The 19,594-nt window shown below is 44.4% G+C and overlaps 1 gene segment (V, D, J or C); it reads right to left on the minus strand.

Moving 5' to 3' along the window:
- Positions 1-841: 841 nt before the first annotated feature.
- Positions 842-19,346, minus strand: LOC147303224 (Ig kappa chain V-III region MOPC 63-like). The segment is given in 5 exon segments: positions 842-1,242; positions 2,597-2,628; positions 16,664-16,675; positions 18,819-19,122; positions 19,230-19,346. Coding segments are annotated over 5 exon segments (726 nt in total).
- Between the last annotated feature and the right edge of the window lie 248 nt (positions 19,347-19,594).

The following is a 19,594-nucleotide window of genomic DNA, read 5'->3' on the forward strand; positions in this document are numbered from 1 at the left end:
CCAACTCTTGAGCCACGATCAATTTAGGAGTCAAAAACAGGTTGTTAGGCAAAACCAATATTGCGAAGCATCGTATAAAGAAAAAGCAAAGCAATCCTGCCCTCCTAAGACACAGGACATAAATTTTTGTCCTCCGAGTCGGAGACCTGTATGTCAAGGACCCTTGACAGGTATTCATATACCTAAATGCCAAGAGAAAGAAAATATGTGTGTTGTCGTTAGGATAGGGATTTATGTTGGTGTGAGAGACTGTAGCCTACAAGTTCATATTGTTCAATGACAGTTATGACATGTTGTGTTTCAGGTGATTTTACAGAAAAAAAACAAAACAAAATAACGTACTGAATACTTTTAACAAAAAAACTCTGTATATTAAATTACTTCTAAAATACCTACCCCAACACTGATCACGAGAATAGACTCATTCTTATACAGCGCTTTTCTGCTCCACCTGTGCAGTCAGTGTTTCATACAACAAACTGCAACATGCTGAAACATTTCATTACACAGCATGCAATGAATTTGCATATATGTAATGTCTTTAATATCCTGCTTAGTAATGGCAGTGTCTCTCAATTCCCCTTCGCACTTACTCTTTAACATAAACTTTGCTTTACTTCATGTATTGAAAGTGACTTAATTCTACTGACTCATATAGACTACAGATAGCACACTGGCTTCCAATTAGAACCCTGGAAATCATTATTTAGAGTTTAATATTGACATCACCACAAAAGTAAGACAAACAGTCAATTCTTATTTAATATAGATATTTTTTTATTCTTTAAAACTTTAAACAAACTTTCAACTTTAAACAAAGCAATGAAAAATGAGAGAAGAAATTGTATTTTTTTTTTTTAAAGCTACAGAGTGGAGACTGAAAGTAAGACCAGCATGAAAGTCACAGTTAGTCAGGTCAGGACTGGGGACACTGGTCTCTCCTCAGTGGCTCTGAGACCACAGTGTGGGAGCCCTGGGTGGCCTCACAGGTCACAGAGCCCACCTTCATCCAGTGGTCTGCAGGGAGCCTCAGGGTGCTGCTCCAGCTGTAGAGGCCGTCGTTCTCCTGCACCACGGGGCTCCTGCTCTCCTCCCAGCTGATGCTGCCACTGCCATCCACCTTCCAGGACAGACTCCAGTCTGAGGGGAAGCCCTTGTTGGCCACACACATGACTGTAGCCTTCCCCTGTTTCAGCTCCTCACTGGAGGGACCCAGCACCTTCAGGGCGGGGCGGGCATCACCTAGGAAACACCAATCAGCTTAGAGGACAGGAACCACAATTTGATTTTCTCCGTTAAGAAGTTTCTGTCAGGTGTTTTTTCTGCTCCACCAGTCATTCACTCACACATTGTTTCACTTCCCTTTAAGAAACCTCTCATGCATATCAGCACAGAGAGAATCATCACACAGTTTGAGCTGAAATATGTTCAAACTACACTGGAAATAAAAAAACAAAAAAACAAAACAAAGATGTGTCAACACTTTTAAAAGATGTTAAGCTTCAACATCATCAGTTCTTCGTAATAAACAGCTTGTTCTGGATAAGAAAGTCAATACCACTACTTACCTCATGTGTTTTTTTTATTGCTTACATTGTTGTAAATGATATGATACAATAAGAACACCAGAGATCTTTATCTTCACTCTGTGCAGTTTAACTTTTTTCATTGGAAATTGTCCTGAGTGTCTGAATATTCATTTCCAAAGCTGACTTTGTTTCTTAGGACAAAATTTATGAATAAAATATGTAATCAGTTACACAAAAAGTTTCCTAACCTTTCATATTAAATGAAATTAAAGAAAAGAAAAGAAAATTACATTTAAAAAAAAAGCTCTAAGTCTGACTTACTTCCAACTTGCAGTCTGGTTCCTCCACCAAAAGTCCACCACAGTGATACAAACTCATTGAGGCGCCGTACAAAAACCTCTGACTGTAGAGAGACACGGCTCTCTGACTCTGTTAGACTGGATTAAAACTAAAAGCTCTCGAGACTTAACCAGATGTATGTATATGTAAAATATCCTCAAGTCCACTCTGATGTTTCATATTGTGTTTAATATTCATTTTAACATTTATTCTGAAGCTAACTTTGTTTCTTCATGAAGATTTATCTAAAAACTATTTTCCTGAGGTTTTTTTAGGCGCATTGAACAGAAAAGTTAAGATAATCAAAAGAAAGAAATTTGCTAAAGTAAATGAGGTTTAAGTTTGACTTACTTCCAACTTGCAGTCTGGTTCCACCACCAAAAGTCCACCACAGTGATACAAACTCATTGAGGCGCCGTACAAAAACCTCTGACTGTAGAGAGACACGGCTCTCTGTGTGACTGAACTAAACCTACAAGCCCTCAAAATACAACTTTACCATCAGAACTAGAAATAATAATGAATAATATGAAACATCCCAGATTTTCATTGGAAATTGTCCTGAGTGTCTGAATATTCATTTCCAAAGCTGACTTTGTTTCTTAGGACAAAATTTATGAATAAAATAATTAATCAGTTACATAAAAAGTTTCCTAGCCTTTCATATTAAATGAAATTAAAGAAAAGAAAATTACATTTAAAAAAAAAAAGCTCTAAGGCTGACTTACTTCCAACTTGCAGTCTGGTTCCTCCACCAAAAGTCCACCACAGTGATACAAACTCATTGAGGCGCCGTACAAAAACCTCTGACTGTAGAGAGACACGGCTCTCTGACTCTGAGACAAACAAACTCAACAATATGAATTCTTTAAATCATAATTTCATAACATATTAATATTATAATTTTTACATAAAAAACAACGAAACACAATAAAACTATATTCCAATAATCCAATTTGGTCATTTACATTTAACAACTGTTAAGATACATCACTTTAATGCTTCCACCTTCTTTCTCATAACTCTAAACATTAAAATTCATTTTCAAGCTACAATCACAAAACTTAAAACTCATCAGGTAAAACCTGACAAATGCATCAAAACAGTTTTATGTTCTCTCACAAACACTTAGTGTCTTCAGATCGCGCACAGAACCAGTTAAAATGATAATACTGCTGAGCATTGCACACTACGTCACAAAACAGAGCATGAAACTCAGGTCTTTCTAGTCTCACAGTTTGTCCTGTTATTCTACAAAACATATAAAATGTCAACCTAAAACAGATGATGATTCTGAGCAGGGCCGTGCAGAGATGCTGGAAGGGACGGGTGCTCAAAGTTCAAAAGGGGCACATGGAACCAGGCTGAATAACAACAACACTGTTGCTGTTGAGGGGTTGCTGCTGCTCCTGCTGCAGATAGTGATGGAGGTCTGTGTTGCTTTGAGACTGTAGACAGTAAAAAGTCCACAGCAGAGATGGTAGCTGATTAAAGAAGTGTTATGAGATGATAATAAAATGCAAAGATTGGTGACAGCGCTCGGAAGCATTAAACAACAAAACTGTGGGAAATGAACTCGGCTCTGCCTGTGAGTCACTCTTCCATCTCCTCATCTCATCTGTCACTCTCCACTTGCTGTACATCTCAGAACAGGGCACACTCTGGTGTTTCATTAATCTATTATTTAATTATCCATACTTAAAAGCTCATGCACCTAATCCAAAATAAAGTAATGATAGAAAAATGTTATAGAACCAAAGCATTGTGTTTATTATTGTTTTTATACTTGAGCACCTCTGCTATACAACAACTGGTACAGGCGTTATTGTTCCCTGTTGTGACGGAGTTACACCGTCCCGGGCCGCAGACAGCTGATCTGGGCGAATACACGCACCACCACCATTAGTTTCTACAATTACTGCGCGTCTTTTCGTCGACCGGGCAGATAAACAAAAAGGGGTGAGAGGTATATTTTGAGCAGCGCAGAAGGTGGCCAACATATTTTCCCACTTACCTTTAATAAAGCCGGTCGCGGAGACTCGCTGTGATCGCCGATTGTACGGGGGTTATGCAAGCCGATGGTATGGTGTTCTCGGGTTCAAATAGTGGGTTTGCGCGCGCTTGAAAGGTCACGCGAACTGCATTATTTTTTTTGTTTGCTTTTTTGTTGTTGTGAAACACTGTAGGCTGCCTGGAATTGGCCATAAATGTCTGTATATACATATATGTATTGTAGGAATACAGCTGGAAATAAGCTGAGGGGGAAAGATTGTTTGGTGAAAGAAATAATAAAGAGATGACTATTATGCCTAGTGGGAGGGGCCATGGGGTATAAAAGAAGGCTGTCAGGGCCTACCTGGGTTCTTTCAGTGAGATGTTACAGAGAGGGTAACATGCAGACTGTGTTTTGTATATAGATGTTTGTTTTGTGTTGACTTAAGTTAGTTTCCTATTTTCTTTGTAAATAATCTTTTGTGCACCTGGGAGGCCGGCAGAATAAATTATCCACACTGAATGCTTCCTGACTACGCCTGCATTTGTTCGGGAGAAGTTTAGGAGAGGACCCCGCGACATATGGTGTCAGAAGTGGGATTGCTAGTCGGAAGAGGAAAACGCGCCTCCCAGTTAAGCGCACAGGGCTGCGGTCCCAGCAGCATGAGCTTCCAGTGGAGAAGACAGCAGAGGAGCTGGCATGGGACACAGTGCCGGTGTCGTCTTCTTCAGCAGAGGAGGAGGAGGAGGTTTCCGGCAGGATTGGTCCAGAATTGCCTACAGCTTCGACCTCAGCACGTGACCCAAATGGAGAGCTGATTGCGATGATGAGGGACTTCCTGGCGGGACAGCAAAGGAGAGAGGAGGTTTTTTTGACAGAACTCAGGGGGCTGAGGACTGTTTCCCCTCCCAACGCTCAGCTGCATTCAGATTTTGCTGGTCAGCAAAGTCCAGCCCAAGCACCAGCCGGAGCAAGCACCACAGCAGCAACGGCCACGCCAAGCACCGCAACAGCAAGCAGCCCCAGAATGGGTCTGCCTACACCTGCACGTCAAAGAGGATACCGGGATCCCCCAGAGGAGGTTCCCTCTCGTCAGTCACAAGCAGTGACCAACAGCCTCGACCAGTCAGTCTCAGAGTGGATGCGATCTGTTGGGCCAAAAATTCCACCCTATCAGATGGGGGAAGACATTGAGAACTATTTGTTGCGTTTTGAGCGAGTTGCCAAAACCTGTAGATGGCCAGAGAGTGAATGGGCCTGTCGTCTGGTTCCACTGCTATTGGGGAAGGCGTTGGAGGCCTACACTGCAATGGATGAAGAAAGAGCCCATCGTTATGAAGATTTAAAAGCGGCGTTGCTAACCAAATTTGACATTTCCCCTGAGACGTATCGGCAGAGGTTCCGGTCCAATACAGTTCCACCTGGTGAGAGCCCCACTGAGACCTATTATCGCCTGAAGGGCCTCTATCGGCGCTGGATCCGACCAGAGCAGCATACTAAAGAAGAGATGGGAGAAGCTATCATCTTGGAGCAGTTAATCCAGGTACTTCCAGGGGAGGTGAGGACCTGGGTGAGGGAGCATGAGCCAGCAGATGGACTGACCGCTGCTAAGCTGGTGTCACAGTACTTCAATGTGCGTAAAGGAGCACCACCTGCACGCTCATCTGGGATGCCACAGCGACCACCACTCCCATCATCGGGTCTTCTGAAAAGGGAGAGCAACCCAGAGCCACCAGAAAACCCCAAGGCATCAAACTTACGAGGAGCGGGTAAGGACTTTCTTTGTTATTATTGCCAGCAGCCAGGTCATAAAGCCTCGGTATGCCCTATCCGGAAGGCTAAAGTCACTGGTGCCTGCTATGCACCCCGGCTGGAGATGGAGCCCACAAGGGTCCAGCCAGTGGATGTGCAACGCTATAAAAAAGTAAAGGTCAATGGTCTGCAGGCTACTGCTTTGCTGGACACTGGTAGTTTTATGTCTTTAATTAAGCATAGTTTGGTACCAGTGAACAGTGTGGACTATAGCAGACAGGAAGAAGTTTTATGTGTGCATGGTGATAAACATCCATACCCAAAAGTGGAGGTAACAGTGACTATTAATGAACAGCCATACCTGTTGTCAGTTGGGGTGGTACAGAACTTGCCTGTAGAGGTTATTCTGGGGATGGACTTGCCTGTACTCATGGACTTGCTGCAAGAAAAAGAAGAACAGTGGACAGAGACTGATGTGGGGGATAAGGGGAATGCTAAATTAAACGTGTCTGGCCCAGTGGTCACTAGAGCCCAAATGAAGGCTGGATGCCAACCCTTGCCAGACTTTGACAGTAGTCTGTGCGAGGGTGGCACTAATGGGCCAAGAAAATCCCGCCGCCAACGCCGCATTGAGAAGCAGCTATGGTCAAAGGGGCCGGACACTAAGAGCATGAAATGGGATGTACCAGAAAATATCACTTTGTTGCAAAGGGAGGATGAAACGTTGAAAGTTTTCTTTGCTAATGTGACTGAAGGGGGAACTGGGAAATGGGGAGGGAAAGAGAAGTTCATTGTTAACAAAAATGTGTTGTATGCAGTTGACGGTGACCACCAACGGCTTGTGATACCTTCTAGTTGTAGACCCCTCATTATGCAATTAGCACATACCCTCCCCTGGGCAGGTCATCTGCGTCGCCAAAAAACCTATATGTGAGTTAGCTCACGTTTCTTTTGGCCATCAATGTACACAGACATACAAAAATATTGCCGTACATGCCCTACCTGCCAGAAAACTTGTCCAGCTCGCAAGTCAGACAGGGCCCTGCCACAGCCACTTCCGGTCATCTCCACCCCCTTCCGTAGGATAGCTATGGACATTGTGGGTCCTCTGGTAAAAAGTAGTCGGGGTCATCAGTACATTTTGGTGGTGTGTGATTATGCGACTCGTTTCCCAGAAGCGTTCCCCCTGCGTGCGCTCATGGCACCCAATGTTCTGCGTGCACTGGTACAGCTGTTCTCCCGGGTGGGGATACCAGATGAGATTTTGACCGACCAAGGGATTAACTTTACCTCTAGGTTGATGCAGCTCTTCCACAACCAGCTAGGCATCTCTGCCATCAGGACGTCACCCTACCATACACAGACAGATGGGTTAGTGGAGAGGTTCAACCAAACTCTGAAGAGGATGCTGCAGAAGTTTGTGTCAGACACTGGGAAAGACTGGGACCAGTGGCTACCCTTCCTGCTGTTTGTGTACAGAGAAGTTCCCCAGGCTTCCACTGGTTTCTCACCATTCGAGCTACTCTATGGTTGGGATGTGCAGGGGCCATTGGATCTCCTCCGGAAGGGTTGGGAGTCTCCTGCTTCTGCTCCAAATGATAAAGGAGTGGTGCAATTTGTGCTGGAAATGAGAGATCGGTTGGGGAGATACCATGAAGAGGCCGAGGTCAACCTGCGAGACGCTCAACGAAGCCAGAAGACCTGGTATGACCAACAGGCCCGGCAACGTGAATTTCAACCTGGTCAAAAGGTGTTGTTACTTCTCCCGTCAGCCAACAGTAAACTTCTGGCGAAATGGCAAGGGCCATACACAGTTCTTCGCAGAATGGGGCCAGTGACCTATGAGATTCATCATCCTGAAAAGAGGAAACCGAAGCAGACTTACCATGTGAATCTCCTGAAAGAATGGGAAGAGCGTGCCCACCAGGCCCCTGCGAAAGCTCTGATGGCAAGAGAAATGCCAAGAGAAGGGAAGACAGAACCCGAGCAGGGAGCCGATACGATGTCTCCGGTGCTGACTCATCTTACCCCACAGCAGGCTGCTGAGCTATTCCAAGTCCTTTGGGAGACTTCATCTCTGTGTTCAGTTAACCCCGGCAGGACCACCCTTGTCGAACATGTGATACGCCTAAAGGATGGACATCCCATCCGCCAACGTCCATACCGGGTTCCACAACACCTAGTGGATAAACTGCGACAGGAGGTGGAGAAGATGCTGGAGCTTGGGGTGATAGAGCCGTCCTGCTCAGAGTGGTGTAGCCCGGTGGTCATCATCTTCAAAGATGGCTCCCTACGCATCTGCATTGATTTCCGGAAGCTTAATTCCATTTCAGAGTTTGATGCCTACCCCATGCCTCGAACCGAGGATTTGCTGGAGAAGATCGGAGCGGCCAGGTACATCACCACCTTGGATCTTTGCAAAGGTTACTGGCAAGTGCCACTGGAGGAGTCTTCTCGACCGCACACCGCCTTCAGGACACCTGCCGGCCTGTTCCAGTTCACGGTGATGCCATTTGGCCTACATGGGGCACCGGCCACCTTCCAAAGGCTGATGGACAAATTACTACAGGACTTTAATAGACAGTAATATATGATGAGTAATAATTTAAAAAATCCATACACATAAAACACACACACACACACACATACGGTGACATTTTATACCTTCTCCAGAATTCTGTATATACTACGGCCACAAGTTTTCATCATGATGCTGATCCAGAATCCTTCCCTTATTATTTAATTCTAGTGCTATAAGTGTCATGGTCCTGGGTCATGTGACCCAGTGTTTTGTGTTAATTATTATTATCTTATGCTTTAGGTTATTCTGGTTATGTCTTTTGCTATGATTTCTAGTTCCTAGGTTTGGTTCCCATGCTCCCTCTGTTCCAGTTCAGTCAGGTCTCTGTGTAAAGTCCGTGGCTGTGTCCCAATTCAGGGTCTGCAAGCTTGAAGTACGCGCACTACGTGTACTGCGTACGGTGCGTACTATGAGTACGAGAAGTGCGGAAGTGAGAGGCTTGTGAAATGGGACGGTCTAGCCTGCGTCGCGCTGTTTAGGTTGCCTAGCAACCATGATGCTAACCGCGAGAAACATTTCATACAGCTTTGTGTGACAGAAATGAAGGAGAAGAAATGTCTTGTTGGTCATTCATTTTTGTCATGACATCACTTTGATTAGTTGAGTATCTGAGGACTGGAAATATATATATATATATATATATATATATATATATATATAAAACACCCAGCACGCCCCTGCGGGCGGTTTATCCTTCAAGCTCGGGTCCTCTACCAGAGGCCTGGGAGCCTGAGGGTCCTGCGCAGTATCTTAGCTGTTCCCAGGACTGCGCTCTTCTGGACAGAGATCTCCGATGTTTTTCCCGGGATCTGCTGGAGCCACTCGCCTAGCTTGGGAGTCACTGCACCTAGTGCTCCGATTACCACGGGGACCACCGTTACCTTCACCCTCCACATCCTCTCGAGCTCTTCTCTGAGCCCTTGGTATTTCTCCAGCTTCTCGTGTTCCTTCTTCCTGATATTGCTGTCATTGGGAACCGCTACATCGATCACTACGGCCGTCTTCTTCTGTTTGTCTACCACCACTATGTCCGGTTGGTTAGCCACCACCATTTTGTCCGTCTGTATCTGGAAGTCCCACAGGATCTTAGCTCGGTCATTCTCCACCACCCTTGGGGGCATCTCCCATTTTGACCTCGGGACTTCTAGGTTATACTCGGCACAGATGTTCCTGTACACTATGCCGGCCACTTGGTTATGGCGTTCCATGTATGCCTTGCCTGCTAGCATCTTGCACCCTGCTGTTATGTGCTGGATTGTCTCTGGGGCATCTTTACACAGCCTGCACCTGGGGTCTTGCCTGGTGTGATAGACCCCAGCCTCTATGGATCTTGTACTCAGAGCTTGTTCTTGTGCTGCCATGATTAGTGCCTCTGTGCTGTCTTTCAGTCCAGCTTTGTCCAGCCACTGGTAGGATTTCTGGATATCAGCCACCTCCTCTATCTGCCGGTGGTACATACCGTGCAGGGGCCTGTCCTTCCATGATGGTTCCTCGTCTCCCTCCTCTTTCTTGGGTTTCTGCTGCCTGAGGTATTCACTGAGCACTCGGTCAGTTGGGGCCATCTTCCCAATGTATTCTTGGATGTTCCTTGTCTCATCCTGGACTGTGGTGCTGACACTCACCAGTCCCCGGCCCCCTTCCTTCCGCTTAGCGTACAGCCTCAGGGTGCTGGACTTGGGGTGAAACCCTCCATGCATGGTCAGGAGCTTTCTTGTCTTTATGTCAGTGGCTTCTATCTCCTCCTTTGGCCAGCTTATTACCCCAGCAGGGTACCTGATCACGGGCAGGGCGTATGTGTTGATGGCCCGGATCTTGTTCTTACCATTCAGCTGACTCCTCAGGACTTGCCTGACCCTCTGCAGGTACTTGGTGGTTGCAGCCTTTCTAGCGGCCTCTTCATGGTTCCCATTTGCCTGCGGGATCCCCAGGTACTTGTAGCTGTCTTCTATGTCTGCAATGTTGCCTTCTGGTAGTTCAATCCCCTCAGTTCTGACTACCTTCCCTCTCTTTGTTACCATCCGACTACACTTCTCCAGTCCGAACGACATTCCAATGTCATTGCTGTATAGCCTGGTAGTGTGGATCAGTGAATCGATGTCTCGTTCACTCTTGGCATACAGCTTGATGTCATCCATGTACAGGAGGTGGCTGACAACTGCTCCGTTCCGTAGTCGGTATCCGTAGCCAGTCTTGTTAATGATCTCACTGAGGGGGTTCAGGCCTATGCAGAACAGCAGTGGGGACAGAGCATCTCCTTGGTAGATCCCGCACTTGATGGTAACTTGTGCTATGGGCTTGGAGTTGGCCTCTAGTGTTGTACGCCACATCCCCATTGAGTTCCTGATGAAGGCTCTTAGGGTCCCATTGATCTTGTACAATTCTAGGCATTCCAGTATCCAGCTGTGGGGCATTGAGTCATAGGCCTTCTTGTAATCAATCCAGGCAGTGCACAGGTTGGTCAGTCTGGTCTTGCAGTCTCGGCTGATTGTTCTGTCTACCAGTAGCTGGTGTTTTGCACCTCTGGTATTCTTGCCAATTCCTTTCTGTGTCCCGCTCATGTATTGACCCATGTGCCTGTTCATCTTAGCCGATATGATGCCTGACAGGAGCTTCCTATGTAGTACTGAGGCAGGTTATTGGTCGGAGGGGACCGGTCCCTTCTTGGGGTCCTTGGGGATCAGGACCGTCCGGCCTTCAGTTAGCCATTCCGGGTGTCTTTCGTTAACTAGCAGCTGGTTCATTTGTGCTGCCAGACGCTCGTGGAGTGCAGTCAGCTTCTTCAGCCAGTAGGCGTGAACCATGTCGGGCCCTGGTGCTGTCCAACTCTTCATACTGGAGACCCTTTCTTGGATATCTGCCACTGTGATGGTTACTGGACCCTGTTCAGGGAGGTCGCTGTGGTCTGCCCTCAGATCCTCTAGCCACTGAGCATTGCCGTTATGGGTTGCATCCTTCTCCCATATGCTCTTCCAGTATTGCTCCGTCTCCAGCCTTGGTGGTGCTGTTCTCTTATTGTTCCCTTGCCACTGAGAGTACACCTTTGCTGGTTCTGTGGAGAACAGCTGGTTTATTCTCCTGCCTTCTATCTCTCTGGTGTACCTCCTCAAGCGGCTGGCCAAGGCTGTGAGTCTTTGCTTGGCAGTTTCCAAGGCCTCAGGTATGGACAACTTGCTGTATTTCTTAGGCACCTTATTTGTCGCACCTTTCTGCAACTCCGTTAGTTGGCTAACCTCCCTCCGTGCTACTTTGATCTTGCCCTCTAGCCTCCTTCTCCATGGAGGGTACTGCGCCTTGTGGCTGTTCAACTTGTAGCCAAGCATCTCACTGATCACTGCTGCCGTATTGTAGATCAGCTTGTTAGTGTCGGTAATCGTGGTTGTAGGTATTGCCCGTAGTGCTGCATTAACATCATCTAGCAGACCTTCTGAGGGTACTTCACGTAATCTTGGTAACCGGCTACGGGGGATCCAGGTTTCAAGCTTGGCCATGATCCTATTTTTCAGGTCAGTTCCTCTCGCACTTGGGGCTATGTACCCAATCTCGGGTGGGGGTGATGATATCTCCCCCCTGACCTGGCGTCCTGACTCCTCCTTGCCGTAGCATTTGTGTTGTACCTCGTCAATCTCTAGCTGTGAGAGCAGTCCCTTCTTTCGAATGTTGGAACACTGAGCTACTAGTTGTTTCGCCGTCATTGTGGATGTTGGGTATCGAAGAATCCATAGGTCCCTCATCCTATTCATGTAGCCCCTTCCGCCGGGGTTACTTGCGTAGTAGCATTCCAACAACGCCCTGTTTTCGTCTCTTGCCCACCGATGCCTTCTTGTTCCAGTAGCCCACTTTTCGTCAGGGTGCCCTGGTTCCTCAACACCTGACGCGGACCTTGTTGATCCGGGCGACGTCCGAGCCGGCATGCCTTCATATTTATCTGTCTCGCTCATGTCTGCGGTAGGCTCGCTTAGCATAGGGGGTCTAGCCTTAGGACCCTTACTGGATACAGACGCCCCAGGCAGGAATCGAACTTGCGATCCTCTGTTCCAAAGGCGTGTAGTTTAACCACTACGCTATCCAGCTGCTATATATATATATATATATATATAGCTATATATATATATATATATATATATATATATGTGTACATATATTACAGCAGTGAGCTTGAACTTGAAAGATTCAAGTTGCAGTTTATATTTTCTATCACCTTAAATCTTCACTCAAAAGTGTATATACAGATGTATTATACATAAGAGACAAATATTGTTCGTTTAATATGTTGGCATTATTACATTTGGCTCAATGCTTACATACATGTGTGAAAAGGAAAATGTACGAGCTGTGAAAACTGTGTCTGATAAAATGAAGAGTAGACTGATATATGAAATATTCCTTTATTGGGTGAGAAAATCAGACCATGTCATAACTGCTTTAAGTCACACAGAATAGATATCAGAGCCTTAAACAGGCTGACTTCTGCTAAATGGGTCAAACTGGGCAGAAAGTCTACAAACACATAACATCCTTATAGAATATGATGTAACACTATAGATCAACTTAGCTCAGAATATATAAAGCATATAAACAATTACAGCAATATGATGCAACAAACACAGCAGCTGCTGTAAGATTAGCATTTTGTCATGTTTGAAATATTAATCTAATATAATGTGTTTCTGGCACTTCTCCCCCTGCAAATTTGTGTCTTTGTCTCATTTTCTCTGTATCTCTTTGTACAACTTTATAGTGACAAAAAAAGGCTTTCTATTCTATTCTAACTTGCATGTTTCTGTCAGTCAGATGATTTCCATAGAGAGGCACTTTGCATCAGCAGCACCATGCTCCAGTGCTCTGGGAGAGTTTATAGTCCTGAGAGTTGAACACTGGATGACTGACAGCTGTCCTTCATCACAACAGAAGCCACAGAAATCCTCCTCATCAAAAACATGACTTTGATCTGCGTCCTCATCTGGACTCTCCTCTGCTGCTGCTTCACAGGTAAAGTCCAGAGAATCAAACTCCTCTCCTCTATCAACATCTGTCCCTCTGAAATGAAGCCCACAAAACCATGAAGCTGCTTTATGTTTTTGTCTCTGTGTCCTCAGAGTCCAGAGGACAGATCACAGTGACTCAGCCTGGAGCAGTGAGCTCTGCTGTGGGAGCAACTGTGAACATCAAGTGTACGACCAGTCACTTGTTTATGGCAGTTTATGGCAACAACCATTTGGCCTGGTACCAACAGAAAGATGGAGGAGTTCCTAAACTGCTCATTTATGTTGCTACCACTCGAGTATCAGGGATTCCAGCTCGTTTTACAGGCAGTGGATCAAACTCTGACTTCACTCTGACCATCAGTGGAGTCCAGGCTGAAGATGCAGCAGTTTATTACTGTATGTGTTGGCACTATCCTAACAGTCTGTGGGTGTTCACACAGTGAAAAACAGTCGTACAAAAACCTCCCTCAGTCAGACTGAACAGAAACTGAAGTGACTGCTGCAGCTGGAAGATACTGCAGAGACTGATACAGTTCACTGAGGACACACACACACACACACACACACACACACACACACACACACACACTGTAGATCTCTTAAACAAATACCATCATTTTTTGCACAGCAAGGAAAAGTTGGAGAAAGTCTCGGGAAACAATCTCTCATCTTGCAAAAATTATTTCTCTGAAATGAAGCTCCCAAAACCATGATGTGTACGATTATGATAAAGAAAGCTGAGCAGTGTATTGAAAAAAGCTTGGCTATGACCTTTGAGCTCAGCTTGAAAATAGATCTGTGAAGGTTCTCAGTCATCCAGGTGCTCGTACTCCAAGGAGCCACCAAACCTACAAAATGTCTTTGGGGCAAGACTTCGTTCCCTCTCACCTACTCGAGGATGACAGTGTGGAAATAAGTGTGCAGTCAGTTATTAATACTAGTCTTCTATCTGGGTGTTGTTGGGTCTGTGTTTCCACAAGCCCCGCTGGTTTAGAGACTAATTCATCATGAAGAAAACGAGACAGTCAGCGATCGATCGATTTATTTGCAATGGAGGCCTCGTCGGTGTCTACCACAAAATGACCCCAACGACGGCCTCCGCTTGCTGCCTTTTATTGGGAATTGTGTGTGTGTGTGTGTGTGTGTGTGTAAGCTGGTGCCAGGAGTCCAGCGGTCCACCTAAACAAAAGGCTCTTATACTTAAACAGATACAGAGTAGGTGTCCTCCCATACTATTTAAAGAAGGTACGACCTCACTCATGACCTTAGGATGTGTGTGCATGCCAGAACACTCTGGAAGAGTCTTTGCAGACTACCAAGGATCAGACCTCTATCATTATACAATTGATACCTCTAAGCATATATGATTACATGATAGAGCCCCTTTTTATGGCCTCTATCAACCCTCATCGCCTCACTTCAGGCATTCTTCCTGTGGGGGGAATACTTATGACTCCTCTATTGTCCTTTTTATCTCTGCAGAAAACCTTTCTCAGAAAGGGTATTGGATCCAGTTGTTTTACTGCTGTTATGATCCCACCTGTTGAATCACTTTAGCAGTCTTGTAGAAGTGGTCATGATGCAAATGACAACAACAATGACACAAAGGAAGACCCTCTTCAGATTGTCAAAGTATGCTTAGCACAGTGACACAGCATTAGGTGATGTTCATAGGAAATTGCCGTCGGTCATTCGCCATCACCACCCTAGCTTCTGGTTTCTGTGCTGCTCACAGAATCATGATGTCATCATTGAACTCCCTCTGTGCTGTCGATTGGAGCTTGGCACGCTCCCTTCACCCTCAGATGCCCGTCTGTAGTATTTTTTCTCTCTTACTTTCTTTGATAAATGTACCTGTATATTGTTTATATGATCTAAATATATTAACAATGAACAATTTCTTTTTGTTCTCAGATCAAATAAAACAATTCCATCTCAAATACTTTTTTTCCACATAATGAAAGTATTTGTGTAGAAATTAAAACTCTTTGCAAGTAAATTATTGTTTTATCATATATCCTGCGTAATTTAAAATACGAAAATATTAAAACCATACTAAATATAGAAGAATGTATTAAAACTATCACAGTAAAGCTCCTGTTAAGTAAAGGTGGTATGAATAATTTGTTTTACAGAGACGAGTAAAACTTTGAGTTTCAAGTCCTTTCACTCTAATTACCACTGGAGCAAAGCTAAGTTAGAAAAATTGAATGTAATGCATGGCTGTAGAGTGCAACCAATTTGGTCGCAAGTGCGATTAAAAATAATCTCAGGTCGCAGCGGTACGACCAACTATTCGAGTAAAAAATAAATAAATAAAATACTCTCTGCAACTCTGAAACTCTCCCTGTGGTCAACAACCGACACACATTATGCTCCTATCGTGGTCTAAACCAATCAGAGATAATCAGGGGTGGGACCTCTCTGATTGGTCGTAGTTCAGATATTCATGTAGTCCGTCTGTACGTTTGAAAGTACAGGCAGATAGAGAGAGGTGAGTAGCTTGAATAAAGCGACATTGATTCATTAAATCCTAAATCGAGTTTTAAAAATAAATATATTTTCCCAGAAACGCTGGAATCTCAGGTTAAAGATCACAAAAGTATTTTATCAACCACCAAACAGTAAATGAGAGCAGGTAAACGGATTCCACACAAAGACACACAGCGTAAACACACAGAGCGGACCCGACGCATCAGAATCAGCTTTCTCTGCTTTCTCACACGACGGCACGTAGACGGACACGCCATCGGGCTGAAAGCCGACAGCTCACTGATTCTGATGCGTCGGGTCCGCGCTGTTTACGTCTTTTTTGTGCTGATTCTGAGCTGCAAGTTTTGTCTCTCTCCAAGCAAAATTGACTGAACCAGCAGCAAAAGAAGCAACAAACTATGCTTCACATCTGATAAACATCGTCATGAATTCCCTCTTACTTTACTGTTTTGTTTACACCAAGATAAAAATCACACTTCATGCACAGCTCTCTCTCTCTCTGTATTCAAGAACAGTTTCCCGTCTCAAATCTCTGTTTTCTGCATTATTCCTTCGCTTATTACCCACCAGTCTACCGTTGTTTGCAGCTCTGTCAGCCTCTGTCTTTTTTTTTTCTTTTTTCTTTTACTTCAATGACCTCGGACAAGAAAGCCTATTTTCTGCTGTTCAATACTGAAGAAATGTAAACTTTTTAAAATTATGCAAAATTGCAAAATAGTTTTAAGATTATCTGCTATAAAAAGCCAGGCCAGGAATATCTCCTTCATGTTTTCTGTTTTTTATTCTCAGTTACTTTGACACATGGACATTGTTAGGATTGATATTTTTTATATTGTCATTTGTGCTAAAATATATAGATATATAACCATTGCCTTTATGTGTCCTAATATGGCTATCATTATGAAGAAAAAGCCAGACAGTCAAAGGGGCTTTCTTTTGTTTACATTTACATCATGTACACTTATATAAGTTGGTTGGAGTTTTGAGCCATGGGTGGACATGACTCAAAAAGGGGGGAGAAGATCATAAACAACTTGATCCAATTTCCTTTAAAAAACTTTTTCTGCAGTGACAACAGGAAAGGAGAGGAGTTGTAAATGCAGATGATTCACCAGGTGACTCGATCACCCCACAGGGTGTCTACAGTGAGAAGATTTGGGGGTTTGAAAGGGGTCATAAAGAGGAGTGTTGACCAGGCTACAGCTTTGAAGATAGCTGGAAGCCACATGGACAAACCAAAAACCAACGGATGTGTTTGAATGCCTATGTCTGCATACATTTGGATTGTAGTGCATATTCTTTTGAGAACGTTGATTCTTGTTTTTGACTGTTGACATTCATTTGTTTCCTTGCAGGATGTAGTTTCCTGTGTGTGAGATGAATGAGAAGTAGGACAATTGCTAAGCACGTTTCGTACATGTATGAACTGTGAACTTTTGCAGCAGTAGGAAGTGAATGATGTGAGGAGCTGTGTGTGAATGAAGCCTATACTGAACTGTCAAACACAAGGGTGCATAAGTGGAAATTTATGTACAAAGTTGACAAAAAGGGGGGACTGTTGGAGTCAAATTGTTAAATGTTGTCATTGTGTTACTTAAATGTGTAAGACTTAGTTCAAGCAGCATGGTCAAAGACATTCCTTTGTCTCTGACCACCTCTCCAGCCTGTTTGTTGGTGGGGGAGGCTGTAGTGTTTCATTATAGGGACATCCTGTGTGAGGGTTCTGTTTTCTTGGTTAGTAAGCTTCCTGCTTTTATGACCCTTTTGATAAGCAGGAGGTCACACAAACGCACCACCAAACAAACATACACACTCACATACACACAAACACAGTGCTTGTGTTCTCAGAATAAAAAGCTGCAAGGAAGGCTGTTTACTTGATGCTGGCTAGCAGACAGGTGAGGAGCGTTTAGCTCCAAGAGCCTGGTTCCAACCAGCCTCCCTTGCTAGCAAGTAAAATTGCTGTTCATCTTGCTTCCTTGTCGTTAACGGGAATAAGTTTCTAAACCAGCGGGGCCTGTGGAAGCGCAGAGCAGCGATCGCGGCGAAGCTGCTCCTCCGGCACGGCGGCGGGATTCCTCCAGATCGCTCGCTAACACTGTGGAGCATCAGCAGTGAGTCACGGATGTTAAAAAGCGTCTGTCGCTCATACACCAACAGGGAGTGGGTTTTCCAAGCTAGCAGGGACACCACTAAGAACACAACAAACAAACATTGCAGAACCGAGAGAAAGACGGCGTGCCATAACACCCGGTGCCATCTCTGCATTCTTATGGCCAAAGAGTGCCAAAGCACTTTAAGCACAAGAACAAGATTGTTAGTTAATCATTTACAAATCAATATTGTCTGTATGGACAGCAATTTCCCCCCAAAAAAGGGCACATGTAAAACCACGGTGTTAAGTGATGCGGTTGAAAAAGTGGCGCACCAGTGCAACCAAGGCAAAAAGTTATTCTAGAGCCCTGTAATGTTAAAGATAATTAGAACATGAAGCCACTGCTTAGCTTAACTGAAAACAATTCTGGGATTTGTTTTTTGAACTTTAGCATCACAGTTGAACAAATGAAACACCAGGAGAATAACAAAGTGAAAGATGAAACATCGACCAAATCATTTTAACAATGTTCAAGTTTGAAAATATACAGCTTAATAAAAACAGGATGACTTTATTTGCACAACAATGTGAGTTGATAAGAAGGTTCGTTTTTGGTATAGAGGAGTTTATTTGTTTTGGATGTGAGCAATGCCAAAACAAGAAAACAGGTCCTTATGTTCCCCAATCTTCCCAAACAGAAAAGTAAAAGTAAACCAAAGACGAGTTTCTAAGCAATGCTCTTAACCAGGAAACAAGTGTTTCAACAAAAATGGCCTTTCACTCCTTAACTGCTGCAAGGTTTACATTTTACTGTTTGACTATTTACACTGCACAAGTTTACTCTCACAAATTAAACCCTTTTTGGGTAAAAAAAAAGATGGAGGACCTGTACTAGTGTGTGTGTGTGTGTGTGTGTGTGTGTGTGTGTGTGTCCTCAGTGAACTGTATCAGTCTCTGCAGTATCTTCCAGCTGCAGCAGTCACTTCACTTTCTGTTCAGTCTGACTGAGGGAGGTTTTTGTACGACTGTTTTTCACTGTGTGAACACCCACTGACTGTTAGGAAAGTGAAAACTCTGACAGTAATAAACTGCTGCATCTTCAGCCTGGACTCCACTGATGGTCAGAGTGAAGTCAGAGTTTGATCCACTGCCTGTAAAACGAGCTGGAATCCCTGATTGTCGACTGCTAATATAGTAAATAAGACGTTTGAGAGTTCCTCCATCTTTCTGTTGGTACCAGGCCAAATGGTTGTTGCCATAAACATTCTGACTGGTCCTACACTTGATGCTCACAGTTCCTCCCACAGCAGAGCTCACTGCTCCAGGCTGAGTCACTGTGATCTGTCCTCTGGACTCTGAGGACACAGAGACAAAAACATAAAGCAGCTTCATGGTTTTGTGGGCTTCATTTCAGAGGGACAGATGTTGATAGAGGAGAGGAGTTTGATTCTCTGGACTTTACCTGTGAAGCAGCAGCAGAGGAGAGTCCAGATGAGGACGCAGATCAAAGTCATGTTTTTGATGAGGAGGATTTCTGTGGCTTCTGTTGTGATGAAGGACAGCTGTCAGTCATCCAGTGTTCAACTCTCAGGACTATAAACTCTCCCAGAGCACTGGAGCATGGTGCTGCTGATGCAAAGTGCCTCTCTATGGAAATCATCTGACTGACTCCAGCACGACTCGTTTAAAAAGAGTTTTTCACAGCATATTTGGAATGCGACTCAACTGAACACTGTAGATTCATAGACAGGTAACAAATAAAGAAAAACTCGACCTCTACAATGAAGTGATGGGAAAGCTGTGTAAATTTGAGCAGATGTGTTAGAG

The sequence above is a fragment of the Aulonocara sp. 'chitande type north' Nkhata Bay genome, linkage group LG22, assembly GCF_057382095.1.
Source record: "Aulonocara sp. 'chitande type north' Nkhata Bay isolate Kocher_YH1m ecotype deep benthic linkage group LG22, A_spYH_male_GT1.1, whole genome shotgun sequence".
Taxonomy (NCBI): domain Eukaryota; kingdom Metazoa; phylum Chordata; class Actinopteri; order Cichliformes; family Cichlidae; genus Aulonocara; species Aulonocara sp. 'chitande type north' Nkhata Bay.